General features: G+C 51.5%; 1 protein-coding gene across 2 annotated transcripts in view; it reads right to left on the minus strand.

Moving 5' to 3' along the window:
* Window positions 1-281: 281 nt before the first annotated feature.
* The window catches only part of LOC147893367 (uncharacterized), a 59,411-nt gene continuing 47,533 nt past the window's right edge, over window positions 282-12,159 (minus strand). The window contains exons 4-6 of one of the 2 annotated variants that reach the window (XM_087386051.1): window positions 855-949; window positions 638-710; window positions 282-533 (exon numbers count right to left, since the gene is read on the minus strand). In XM_087386051.1, the coding sequence (XP_087242177.1) occupies window positions 360-533; window positions 638-710; window positions 855-949 (342 nt within the window). In that variant the 3' untranslated portion in view covers window positions 282-359. Of the gene's footprint in view, window positions 534-637; window positions 711-854; window positions 953-12,159 lie in introns of both variants that reach the window. The other variant, XM_087386050.1, reaches the window with a different exon arrangement.

The raw sequence follows: 12,159 nt of genomic DNA on the forward strand, positions 1-12,159 counted from the left end.
ACACAGAAAACAACTGACTGTCAAGAAAGGGAGATGCTATGAGACACCGGCTCAACAGCTTCAGGAGAACACAGTAAACAACTAATAAGGAAGATTAGGTCTACATGCGTTCAAAGGATACGCGTTGCTGAGGGAAAGGAGACAGGGTGATATGTACCGCTCAGAAGCATAAAGAAAGAGCGATGATATGAGACATCTGCATCTGCTCAACAAACTGCATGATTTAGTAGGAACTCAAATATCTCAATTATAAACCTCCACCTCATCTGTACAACGTGTGACATTCAAACATTCTCCAAAATCTGAAGATTTTTGAACCGGCCCAAACTACTATATTTTGTGTATTTTACATGTTAGGTTCACCGATTTTCATAGCTTGGCTCTTCAGGAGCCTCATGGGTGAGCCCTCCAAGATATGACTGCTGGGCAGCATTGTCCTTGTTTTCATAGAAGTTGGAATGATTTACCTCTTCATTTCCATAATGGTGCTTTCTTAGTGACCCAATAACATTGCTGCTGAAGGACCTGAAGGGCTGATCAGGCAAGAACAAAAATATTGACAGTTACTGAAGAGAAATAAGATCAGTAACTTTACAATAAAAATTTACCATTGGACTTTTCATCTCATACTCAGTACCTGAACCTCAGATACTTCTGCAACTGCACTGTTCAGTAGCATCCTACCAAGTACCAAAACGTCAGCCCCCACCCTGAGCTTGCAAAGAAAGAATGGATGAAATTAGAAAGAGAGGGCAAGCCAATCCAGCCCATGTAACTGCCACTAATATTCTTAAGTACAATTTGGCCATACTTCAATCAGCCCAGGCTCAGAAATGCAAGACAAATATACTCACCTTGAGGCTGGTTCAAATATCATCTTCTTGACCCCTGGCCGTATAAAGTTAGAAATATCTCCTACACTTCCCATGGGACGCACAGCTGCCATAGCCTGCTGACAATCAACAAAATTTGCAAGCTCAGTCTTACATATTGATAAATAAAGGATATAAAACACCCTGGAGCATCTGTTCCATATAAAGGCAATGTAAATAGCCTCTGCAGAAAGAGGACTTGTGCTTCTAACAGTAAATGTATACACTCATACTTTGTGATGACTTGTTATGTAGAGATTGGCAATAGACATATGAAAGATTGCTCACATTTTCACAATGACTGGACTACTTCCCCAGTTTACCCTAAATCCTTTGTTCTGATACCACCTGAGATAGCATAGCCAAGATTCTTGTAACAGAACTAACCCTACCTCTAGCTAGCTCTAACTCATTCTGGCTGACTGTATAGTCCTAGTCTAGACCATAGAGCAGGAATGAATAAATTCAAACATGCCTAAGCTAGATCACTTCCATTCAGTAGCTTAAAATCAGAATTCTGAAATGAGCAGGGAGGTACCTTTTAGATTTGGGAAAAGAGTAAGTCGGGGGCTGGACTTACAGCAGTGACTTTTAAGGGGCTCCACCAGGACTGTCAAGGTTAATTCCTTGTAGAATTTCAGCTTGAGCCAAGAGCTCTACTGTACAAATCCAATGTACAAATCCAATTTAGCATTATATAAGAGTTTAGATCAAAAGCTGAGTACAAATGGGACAGCCAGACCTTCTATCGCATTATATAAGAGTTTAGATCAAAAGCTGAGTACAAATGGGACAGCCAGACCTTCTATCGAATTAAGGCAGGCTGTTTTACAACTGTGTATATGGGATAATACCCCAAAACTGCCACATGCATCTTCTAACATCTTTAAGTACTGGCCTGCACATTTTCTCCCCTCAGACGCAGCCTCTCTCGAAACACTGCTGGTGGCGCCAGCTGTGTCTTCGTAACATGGGTTACGTGGATGCCCAGGCCGGGGATGCCGATCGCACTGCCTTTCGAAGGGCCAAAAAGCGCTACAAGCTCTACAAGCATTCCTCCACATCCACCTGTTCCTCCAGGCTCAGAGGGTGAGAGCTGCTGCTCACGGACCTGGCTCTTGCCTGCCCATCATCGCCATCCCGCCCCTACTCTCCGCCTAGCCTCCTCGCTGCCTCGCCTCCTTTCCGCCCCTAACCTCCTCCCCATCCTCCGCCTCGCCTTGACATTCCGCCCCACTCCAGCCTCTGCCCGTCTCCTCTCCGCCTATCCTTCCTTAGCCCATCTGCCCCCTCGCCGCCCTTCCGCCTCCCGCTCTACCTCCCTCCTCGCCCGCCACCCGCCTCAGCCCGCCCGCCATCTCCTCCCCCACCCCCTCTTCACGACCCTCCCGCCCCTTCACCCCCGCATTCCTCTTCGCCCCCTCTTGCCACCTCTTCTTTCCCCCGTGCTCCCATCCCCCTCCACCTCCCGTCCGCCCCCTTCGTGACCCCCTGCTACTTCTCCGTCTTGCCCACTTCCCTCCTTCTCCCTTCTTCACCTTCGTCCTCCCGCATTGCCCATTCCCATTCCCCCTCGCCCCCTCTCCGTCCTTTCTTCACCAGCAGCAGGAGCTTTTGGGTTCGGCAGAAGAAACAGGATCTTGGGGGTGACCTTTGGTTTGGCCAGAGGGGCTCTATAGCAGCACCCTCGAATCCCACAGCCATTAAGGTCCTTCTTTCTCCAGCCGACAAACAACAGGTTCAGCAAGCAGTTCAGTCCCTTCAAGACAAGGCGATTGTGGGCAGAATTGTGGGCCTCACACCCACAAGGCGACAAGTGCGAGAGTGGATCTAGGCGAGCTTGGCACTAGAGGGCAACCACATTCAGGAGGTCACTATCTATGGGAGAGGCGTTTTCCTCATCCAGTTGAGCTCTCCCGATACAGCCTTGACACTGGTGGAGCAAAGCCCCATCCTCCTTGGCCCGCATCTGGTGTACCTCTTTCCGTGGTACCATGGATTTACAGTGCAAGACATGGACACACACCATGTTCCCCGCTTCCCGGTTACACTTCCCTTCCCAGGGCTCCCAAAGGAGTACATTCTTCTAGAGACCCTGGAAGGGGGTACACTTCGCCAGTGAGTGGAGATTTTTGGGTTACCACACCAGTGTCTTCGTTGCAGACTGATGGGTCACCTTGCTAGAGATTTCCCCCATGGCAATGGCTGAGTGCCTCCCCCCCAACCCCCACAAAGCAGGCAGAGTCAATAGGCCCGAGTCCAGCGCCCTCTCCAGCACGAGCAGTAGGAGTCTCAAATCCCCTGGGTTACCCCCTCAGAAGGGGACTTGACCCAGGTTAAAAAGAAAAAGAAACCAAGCAAACAGGTCCGCAAGCGCCGCAGGTAGAGGGCCAATCGCAGAGAGAGGGACAGGGTTGACCGAGAGGCCTCGAAGGAGGAACAGCAGGAGCCACCTCCTCCAGCGACAAGGGCCACCTCCAATTGTTCCTCCCGCTTCGAAGTTCAGCCTCCGCACTCACCCTCGCAGCAGCAGCGAGCCCCAGGAGCTTCAGATGCGGCGATGGCAAAAGCTGCGGATATTAGTCCGACAGCGGCTGCAGAGGAGCGGATCCAAAGCCTCGGCGAGCTTGATCAGGGGGGGCCTGCGGTCATCCTTATCCCTCCTCCCCCCCTTCCACCTCCCCCTCACAGACCCCTCTTCCTCTACACCTCCCCCGCCCCCTCCAAGGTTCCCTCCGCCTCCTCCCCCCCCCCTCAGTCCCCCACACCCCTACCCCTCCTTCCTCCACTGCCCCCCTCTCCACCTCCACAGCAGGTTCATCCACCTCGACACCCCTGCCAGCAGGCAAGGGAAAGATGACGCCTCCTACTTCCTCATTGCAGCAGCCGGTCCATTCAGGGAGGGATCTTGAGGGACAAGGCTCATCCTCCCGATCAGCAGCTCCCAACCTTCAGCCTGGGCGTCCCTTACCGCGGGACTTTTGGAGGTTAGGACCCTGGAACTATCTGGAGATTTCAGACTCATATCCTCTACCACTGGAGGTAATGCTCATGGTCCTCCAGCCTCGGAAGGGGGCTTTGATCAGTGCAGTCGGATCTCAGACACACCCTGTTTGGAGATTCCAGTTTGCCTCCACAGGGTTGGAGAAGTGGTCCCCAAAGGTGTTTGATGCTGTCATGGGTGAGCAGATTACATGCATGATGGACGAGTGGATGGGGCCACAAGGACTGGACCCTTGGTACGCCCATGGCGCGGAGGTGAACTTTCAGCTGAGCTTCACACGCGAGGAGCCGATGTGTGGTTTGGCGACAAGAGTTATCAAATTGCCGCTGAAGGCAAAGGTGGAGCAGGCATACTTCTGGCCCCTCCAGAAGTGTGCGGAGTTGTTCGGGGTGGAAGCCTCCTTCATGATGAAGTGGGCATGGAAGATTGGTATTGAGCCAGTATCCACCCTAGTACGTCGCCGCACAAACACTGACTACGTGCCCTCCAAACCCCCAACAAAGTCACAAAAGATAGTCTTTCTAAGACAGGCACCCCCTCGAACGTACACGGGCTCCACGACCGTGTTCGTAGCCAGCCGGCAATACTCTGGCAGGAGTTGCAGAGGGCAGTGGTAGGACGGGTAGTGGATATCCTTATGATTCAATAGCACATGTTTTCAGCTGCAAACATCAGACGACGTCATCACCTTCTCCTAGGGAGAAGTCCAGAGGAGTGGTCCCCCACAATAGGACGGAGCGGAGGGGTCTCAGTCTCACAGTCTTTGGCTCCAAAGGTCTACGATCAAGGTGAGCTCATTCCAGGACAGGTAGTTTGGATGGGAGTTCGGACGAGAGAGTCCAAGATTGGGATCTTGAACGTGTACCCCCCAACGTGTAGACAACACCGCCCGGCCTTTTGGAGGAGGCTGTCAGAGTGTCTTCCGGATGTAGACTCTTGGATTGTTGGAGGCACTTCATTTTCATGATCAGTTTGGCAGAGACCCGTGGAGAGAGCCATATTTGAGCAGGACACCTGGCAACCTCCTATTCTCCTTTGGACAGAGGAGACATGATGGATTGCTAGAGAGATTAGACCGTTTCTATGTTGGGGACTGGGCACTATACAGAGGCGGATCTATCGGGTTTCTGGCAGGTACCACGATGTCAGACCACTCTCTAGTGGTTCTTCACTTGGATCAGCCCCGCCGAGGTCTCCCCCAGAAGGGGGTCCGCATTCCAAAGGACCTCCTGTAGGACGAGGAGATCTAGTAGGGATTTGGGAGCAGTCATAGATGACACCGTGTGAGGGCTGGGCTACATGGGTGGCCGATGTGATTTAGAGGAGCAGTGAGGAGCTGCAGGCTCACACCCTTAGGCGGAGGAGGACCCTTCAGGAGCGTGAGCAAGCTTTGAGGAGAGACCTCACCTCCATCGAGAGGCTCACGGAGCAAGACCTAGGTTCTCAATGGCTTAGCGATAGATTCGAGAGCGCTTGTCTTGAGCTTCAGGACACGGAGTTGCGGTGAGCTGAGTTCTCCTACCACTCCTCCCGGGCCCGGTGGGTGTAGCAAGGGGACAGGATGACGAAGCAGTTCTTTTAGACCACTAGGCCCCGATCGGCAGGCACACAACTGCAGCGTCTCTGGGATTCGCAGGGCATCATACACATTGACCCACAAGAGATTCTAGACCTGACCACCGGTTTTTACAGCCAGCTCTTTCAGACGGAGAGGATGACCCCAGTTGGTCTTGTGGCCCGGGATGTAGTCTAGGATCACCTTCCGATAGTAGTCTCGCAGGATTTATGCAGCAAACTTGAGGAGCCTTTCACAGATGAGGAGCTCGGGGAAGCCCTCAAGGCTCTCCCAACCCAGAAGTGCCTAGGTGAGGATGGCTTGACTCCGGCCTTCTTCTGAAATTCTTGGAAATTATCTCCACCCCTTTCCGTTTAGCTTGCCAGGAGATATTTGACACAGGCTTTCTCCCTCAATCCTTGAGCAGGGGGTGGTTTTGTTTGATCCCGAAAGGGGGAGATAGGTCAGACATCCGAGAGTGGAGACCGATCACTCTGCTTGATACTGCATACAAGATCCTCGCCAAGGTCTTGAGTTGAGTTTGCCGTTACGGCCCCATCTTACCGACATCATCCACGACACACAGACTGGGTTCGTCCAGGAGCACAGCATCCTGGACAACATCTTCACGTTCTGGGAGGTTGTGGATTGGTCCAGGGAAGAGTCATAACCGCTCGCCGTCCTTCTCTTGGACTTTGAGAAGGCCTATGATAGGGTGGAGTGGTCCTTCATGGAGGGCACGATGCGGAGATTGGGCTTCTCAGACAAATGGGTCTGAGGAGTTTCAGCGCTATATGCAAGGAGCTCTAGTCAGATGCTTATCGGAGGACACACGGGCGAGGCCTTTCCTCTCTCTCACTCGGTCCGCCAGGGCTGGCCACTCGCTCCCTTCCTCTTCCTGTTTGTGGCGGGGGCTTTGGGCTACTACTTGAGGTCACAAGTAACAAGTCTCACAGGGCTGAGGCTCCCAATCAAACAGGAGGAGCTACTTGACTCGGAGTTTGCAGATGACACGGCCTTGTATGTTGAGGGCACCACAGCGAGTCTGGAGAGAGTCTGGGGTGCCTTGGCTATTTACTGTGAGGCCTTGGGTGCACGGATCAGATGGACAAAATCCATAGGTTTCTTCACAGGCTTTGAGGAGACATGGGAGATCCGTGAGTAGGGGAGTGACTTTGGCTTCAGATGGATACCGCGGGACCAGCAGGTTGCCCCGGTCCTTGAGAGTGTTCGACGCAAACTCCTCTACTGGAGCTCGACCAAACTCTCCCTAGCAGGTCGCGCCTTAGTGGCAAACCAGGTCCTTGCCACGGCCTGGTATATCGCCTCTTGCTAGTGCTTCCACAAAAGATGCATTGGGCAGCTCCGACGGTAGGTACGGAACTTCCTTTGGGTAGGTTCAAACGGTACGAGGAACACTAGAGCTCGAGTAGCTTTGGTAGACGGTGATCATGCAGGCACTGGGAGGCTTGGGCATCATTGATCTCGAGATGCAGAGTAGAGCCCTTCTGGGCAAGCTGGTGGTTTGTGGCCTCACCCCAGGTGCAGAGCCTTGGAAGCTCCTCTTACAGCGAGGGCTTCTAAGGGACACCCCATGCACTGGGGGACAGTGGCAGCCTTCACATAGATGGATCTTCTCAGAGAACCCCCTTACGGGGAAGGGTTCCCCCTTGATGAGGAGCCTTCACAGGGTCTAGTAGGGAGTCTCATCCGTGCTCTGCCCAGATGCAGAGAGGAGTTTGAGCGCCAGCCCGTCATGTGGCACTCAGAGATCAGAGATCAGGAGGGATGTATGCTAGGACAGCGGACTCACATTGGTTGGGCACAGTGGACACTAGTCCGACAGGGTCCTTTGGCCGTTGGAGCACATTACCCATGGAGGCAGAGGCGAGGCTTGACGCCCTAGCACATCTGCGAGGGGCAGGGCAGCGGATGGGCAAGATTGACTTAACCATTCCTGAGTCCTGGTGGTAAGGACTTCGCGTTTGGAGAGACAGCAGATGGTTGGGGCAGTTTTCCCATATTGGTGTTCCTTTGAGGATGTTGATGCAGTGAGGCAGCACACACCTCGGCTTCTTCCGTGTAGGACCTGGAGGCCTACTCCAACCACTCACTGTGAGAGACCCCAAGATGGATGAGAGTCTTGATGGGATTCACTGGTAGATGATCAGAGTGGTGGGACGTTTGGAGAAGGAGTGGCACATTGACCCTCCTAGTATCTCAGAGCAGGACGCCCCTAGATGGCGCCTTTGGTTGTGGGAGGGTAGACCCCTGAGGGAGGTCCAGTGGGATCTGGGAAAGTGGTTCTAACCCTCCAAGGGTGGCCTAGCCGAGCAAGTGGATGAGGTGCCCTTCTTTACCTACACCACAGGGATTGGCAGGAGGCTTCAGATCGACTCGTCAAGGTGGACCCCCTTGTAATGAAGGGGAAAAAGAGGCCAAGTTAGAGGCCCTTTAGGTGGAAAATGTGGAGGGACTATATAAGTCTCCATCCACCCCCTACTATGTACCTTTTTTGGATGTGACATCTAATCCTATCTACTCTCCCCCCTCCTTCCTACTGCCTACACTCACACTCTCTCTCTCCTCCCTATCTCTCTCTCTCTCTATTCCCTCATCCTTCTCTCTCTTCCTCTCTCCTTCCCCTTCTCCCCTCTTCTCCTCCCTTCATTCTGCTATTCTCTCCCCATCTCCAAATCTGCCCCTTTCCCCTTCTCTATATTGGTATCAGAGCTCCGCTCTTTGGTACCTTGCTTCCATTGGCTTTCGCCCAACATTACATCAACATCTAAGACGCCTACAATGCCTACAGGCACAGCAACATACCAAGCTCCTAGGTCAATCGAGACCGGCTCATAGGCTAACTGACGCAAGGCCAAACAACACCAGCGACTACATGCCCAAGCCTATCCACCCTCATCAAGGACTTAGGCACGAGCTGTACAAGCCCATGAATTTGACGACGCTTGAAGGCGTAGAAGAAGCCCACAAACCGTTTGGAGATCTCCTCCTTAGCTCGAGTATAACAGATGGCAACAACCCGCGCCTAATGGATTCACCTCAAACGAGTTCGCAATCAAACGAGTTCACAATAGTCCTGCCACACGGATTCCTAAATGGCTGAATCGTCAGCCTAACCCGACAAATTCCGTTAGTTCCGACCTGCTCATGTCGCCTCACATCGCCTCGAGTCGTGACCTACTCGTGTCGCCTCACGTCTTGACCTGCTCGCGTCGTTCACATGCCTACAAGCTGCTCATGTCGCCTCTTGACCGTTGACCTCACGTTGCCATGCCTCCTCCTGTTGCACCTACGCCGTCGTCTGCTTTCTTTTCACCTTAGACCTTAGTCTAAGGTCCTGACTAAGGTAGGTCACGTTAGGCTCATTAGGTTTAGTTGGTTGGTTGGTTAGACTAGTAGTTAGGGTGTGGTTTAGGTCTGGTTCGGTCTAACTAGTTAGTAGGTTGGGTTTAGGTTTGGTTAGTTTGGATCTAGGTGCTAACTTGGGTTAAAAGGAGGGTTAGTTTGGGCTGAGTCAGTGTCCTAGCTGTCTTACCAATCTTAGGTGACTTAGGGAACCCCCCCCCCCCAAAAAAAAAGGAAAAAAGAAGAAGAGGGTAAATAGTTCACTTTCAGCCTCTTTTTAGGGGCCTTTCAGAGCCTGTTTGGAGCCATTTTGGCTCCGTTTCGAAGCTTCTTTGACAACCTTTCTTCTGAGCCTCTCCATCGACATTTTCGTGTTTTCCACACACTATCTCAGGTGCTCATTACAGTAGGGTTTTGTTATCCATTTCTCCTTGCCTACATTCGAGCTCCTCTCTCCAGGGCCAATCACCATGGCACCGAAGAATGTCCCTCGTGATATATCGCATGACACTGATGAGGCTGCTCAGTATGAGCAAGTGCTTGCCACAGTGGTTGCACCCACTGGTGGTGCAGTGGTTCCTTCCACTCAGCCTCTCTCTCCTGCATCTCGTGAAGTGCAGGCAGCGCAGACGCAGTTTCTGGATGCCCTTTCCTCTATGCTCCAGGGTGCTTTCCGCCAGATAGGACAGGAGTTCAGCTAGCAGCTTACCACAACCATGGCTATGCAGGATATGGCCCTTGTCCAAATGGGACAGCGGATTGGTCAGCAGATCGCATCTGCCATTGTTATGCAGGATAAGGGTAAGCAGCCCGCACCCCAGCACGGGGACCATTCAGACAGTCAGGATGTTTTGTCTGCTCCACGTAGGGATTTTATGGCAGATGCCCGTCATGCCTATGAGCACCAGCCTTCTGGACCATTGCATGTACCCCAGCTTAGGGATTATCTGGACATAGATGACGCATTTTATGTGCCACAGAGCACCTTCTTGCAGGATGTCAGGCCATCTTTTGGCTCTCAGCTTTCTGCATCTATGCAGGATGAGCCGTCTCTTTTGGGCCAACTCGTTGGTGTGCATCCAACTAGTGCTCCTTTCACCGCACCAGAGAGTATGCCTAGAGTTGGCTTGGGTTTATATGGCAGCCCACACCCTTGGAGAGAGGTCAGCCCTCTTCTCAGCCCTTTGGTATGCCATCATTTCGGAGAGATGCATTTGGCAGAGAGACCCAGCCCGGGGTTCATGCACCTATCGCTCCTCCAGCGAGCACATATAGCCACATGCAGCCAGTGCATCAGATGGCAGCAGCCTCTACGCAGCAGGGGGTTGGTGGTGGGCAGCAAGCGACTTTTGATGACATGTTGGCACATTCTTTGCGTTCATACAGTGCCCTACCTAAGGCCATCAAACTTGAGATGCCCTTCTCCGATTATGTGAACCTCAAGCGTGATGATGCCCGCACTTCTGAAGGTTACACACACAAGAATTATGCAGCCAAGGATATCAAGGACAAACTCACAGTGCATAAGTTTAAAGGGGATACTCGCACTCCCAATGAGTTGGAGGAGTGGCTCACAAAGCTGGAAGACTATTTCCGCTTCTACCCCAAGTCTGAGGAGGAGTGCATCATTTTTGCAGGTATGCATATGTAGGACTATGCCCACACATGGTGGCGATACACGAGGGATTCGCCTCAGAGACCAACCACTTGGAGGGGTTTCAAAGAATTGATGGTCACTACATTTGTATCTCCACTTGTATTGGATCAATACTTGGCTGAATTTTATGTCTTGTCACAGACCGGTACGAACCAAGAGTACTTGCAGCGCTTTTGGAGGCTTTCCCTATTTGTGCAGGACGTATCTGAAAAGGGAAAGTTGTTGCGTTTCATCCATGGGTTAAACTCTTCTCTCGCTGCAGATGTGAAGGCACATAACCCTCAAACAATTGAGAGGGCAGCTCAGCTTGCAGAAGTATTCGAGTGTAAATACACTGGCAAGCACAGAAATGCCATGGGAAGCTCACATGCTACGGGGTATAACACTGAGTCGAAGCCTAAATTTGCTGAGTGGACTGACAAGAAATCTGCAGCAGCACCATTTCCTCACTTTCCTACTGTCTCGGGTAGTAAGATGCCGTATGCAAGGCCTTACAAATGTCCTGATGCCAAGCTTGGAGGAAAGCCTACTGCTGGAAATGAGCAGGCTGAGATAAAACCACATACACCGGCAATAATGGACAGCAAAAAGAAGGATAACTTATGTTTTAAATGTGGCGAGAAATGGACTCCTGAGCATAGGAATGTGTGCAAGATGCGCAACAGTGGTACTGCCAAGCTCAGCATGATCATTGACCTCTTAGATGACGAGAAATTGTTTGATGCCCATGGTTCTTTAGATACGTCTCAGGATGAGATGGCAAATACACATGATGCAGATGAGGCTCCTAACACTGGAGTCACGAAGGGCACTGACTTTCCTTTTGATCTTGGTGGTGCTACTACGCATGACACTCATGCTTCGCATTCGTATGAGATTCTGCCACTGGTGGCATGAGAGGCCGTAGGCCCACACTCTTTTCTGTGGAGCATCACGATGCGATACCTTTTTATGCACGTGAAGATGCAGGTGGTAGTGCTCCTGTGAACAAGGATGAGGTTTATTGGGATGCCCAGCCAACACTTTATACTATTTCCATGCATGCTCTGATAGGTGCCAAAAGTGCTGATACTATCAGATTAACAAGGATGATTAATGGCACGATTGTGCATGTGTTGGTGGACAGAGGTAGCACCCACAGTCTTGTTAACTGCAAGACCTTACAGAGGGTGGGACTGATTGCTACTGAGATAGCCCATGGGCTGAGAGTAGAAGTGGCCAATGGACAGCATATGATCAGTAGATCTTGTTGTCAAGATGCAAGGATTAAGTTCTCTGATGACTATACATTTGCAGGTGATCTCTTGGCACTTGACATGGGCCCAATAGATGTTGTCCTGGGCTGTGATTGGTTGCAATCACTGGGCAAAATCAGCATCGATTTCAATGCCTTCACACTCAGCTTTGTCCACAGGGATGGATAAGTTACATTGCATGGTATTGCAGCTCCTAAATTGCAGGTCATTTCAGCAAGGCAGTTGGCTAGAGAGCTCAAGAGGGGCAGCGCCATATATGCATTAAATGTGTCAGTAACTAAAGAGGGTGGCACTCCCCGTGTTGATGATTGTGATATGCAGAGATTGCTCTCAGAGTTTGCAGATGTGTTTGCTGATTTGCCATCACAGTTGCCTCCGGAAAAGATGTAGATCATGCCATAGTCTTGGAACCTGGCAGTAAGCCAATCAATAAGCCCCCATACCGACTC

The sequence above is a fragment of the Dipteris shenzhenensis genome, chromosome 15 (assembly GCF_047967505.1).
Source record: "Dipteris shenzhenensis isolate YYH24624 ecotype China chromosome 15, Dip_SZ_1.0, whole genome shotgun sequence".
NCBI classification, from domain to species: Eukaryota; Viridiplantae; Streptophyta; class Polypodiopsida; order Gleicheniales; family Dipteridaceae; genus Dipteris; species Dipteris shenzhenensis.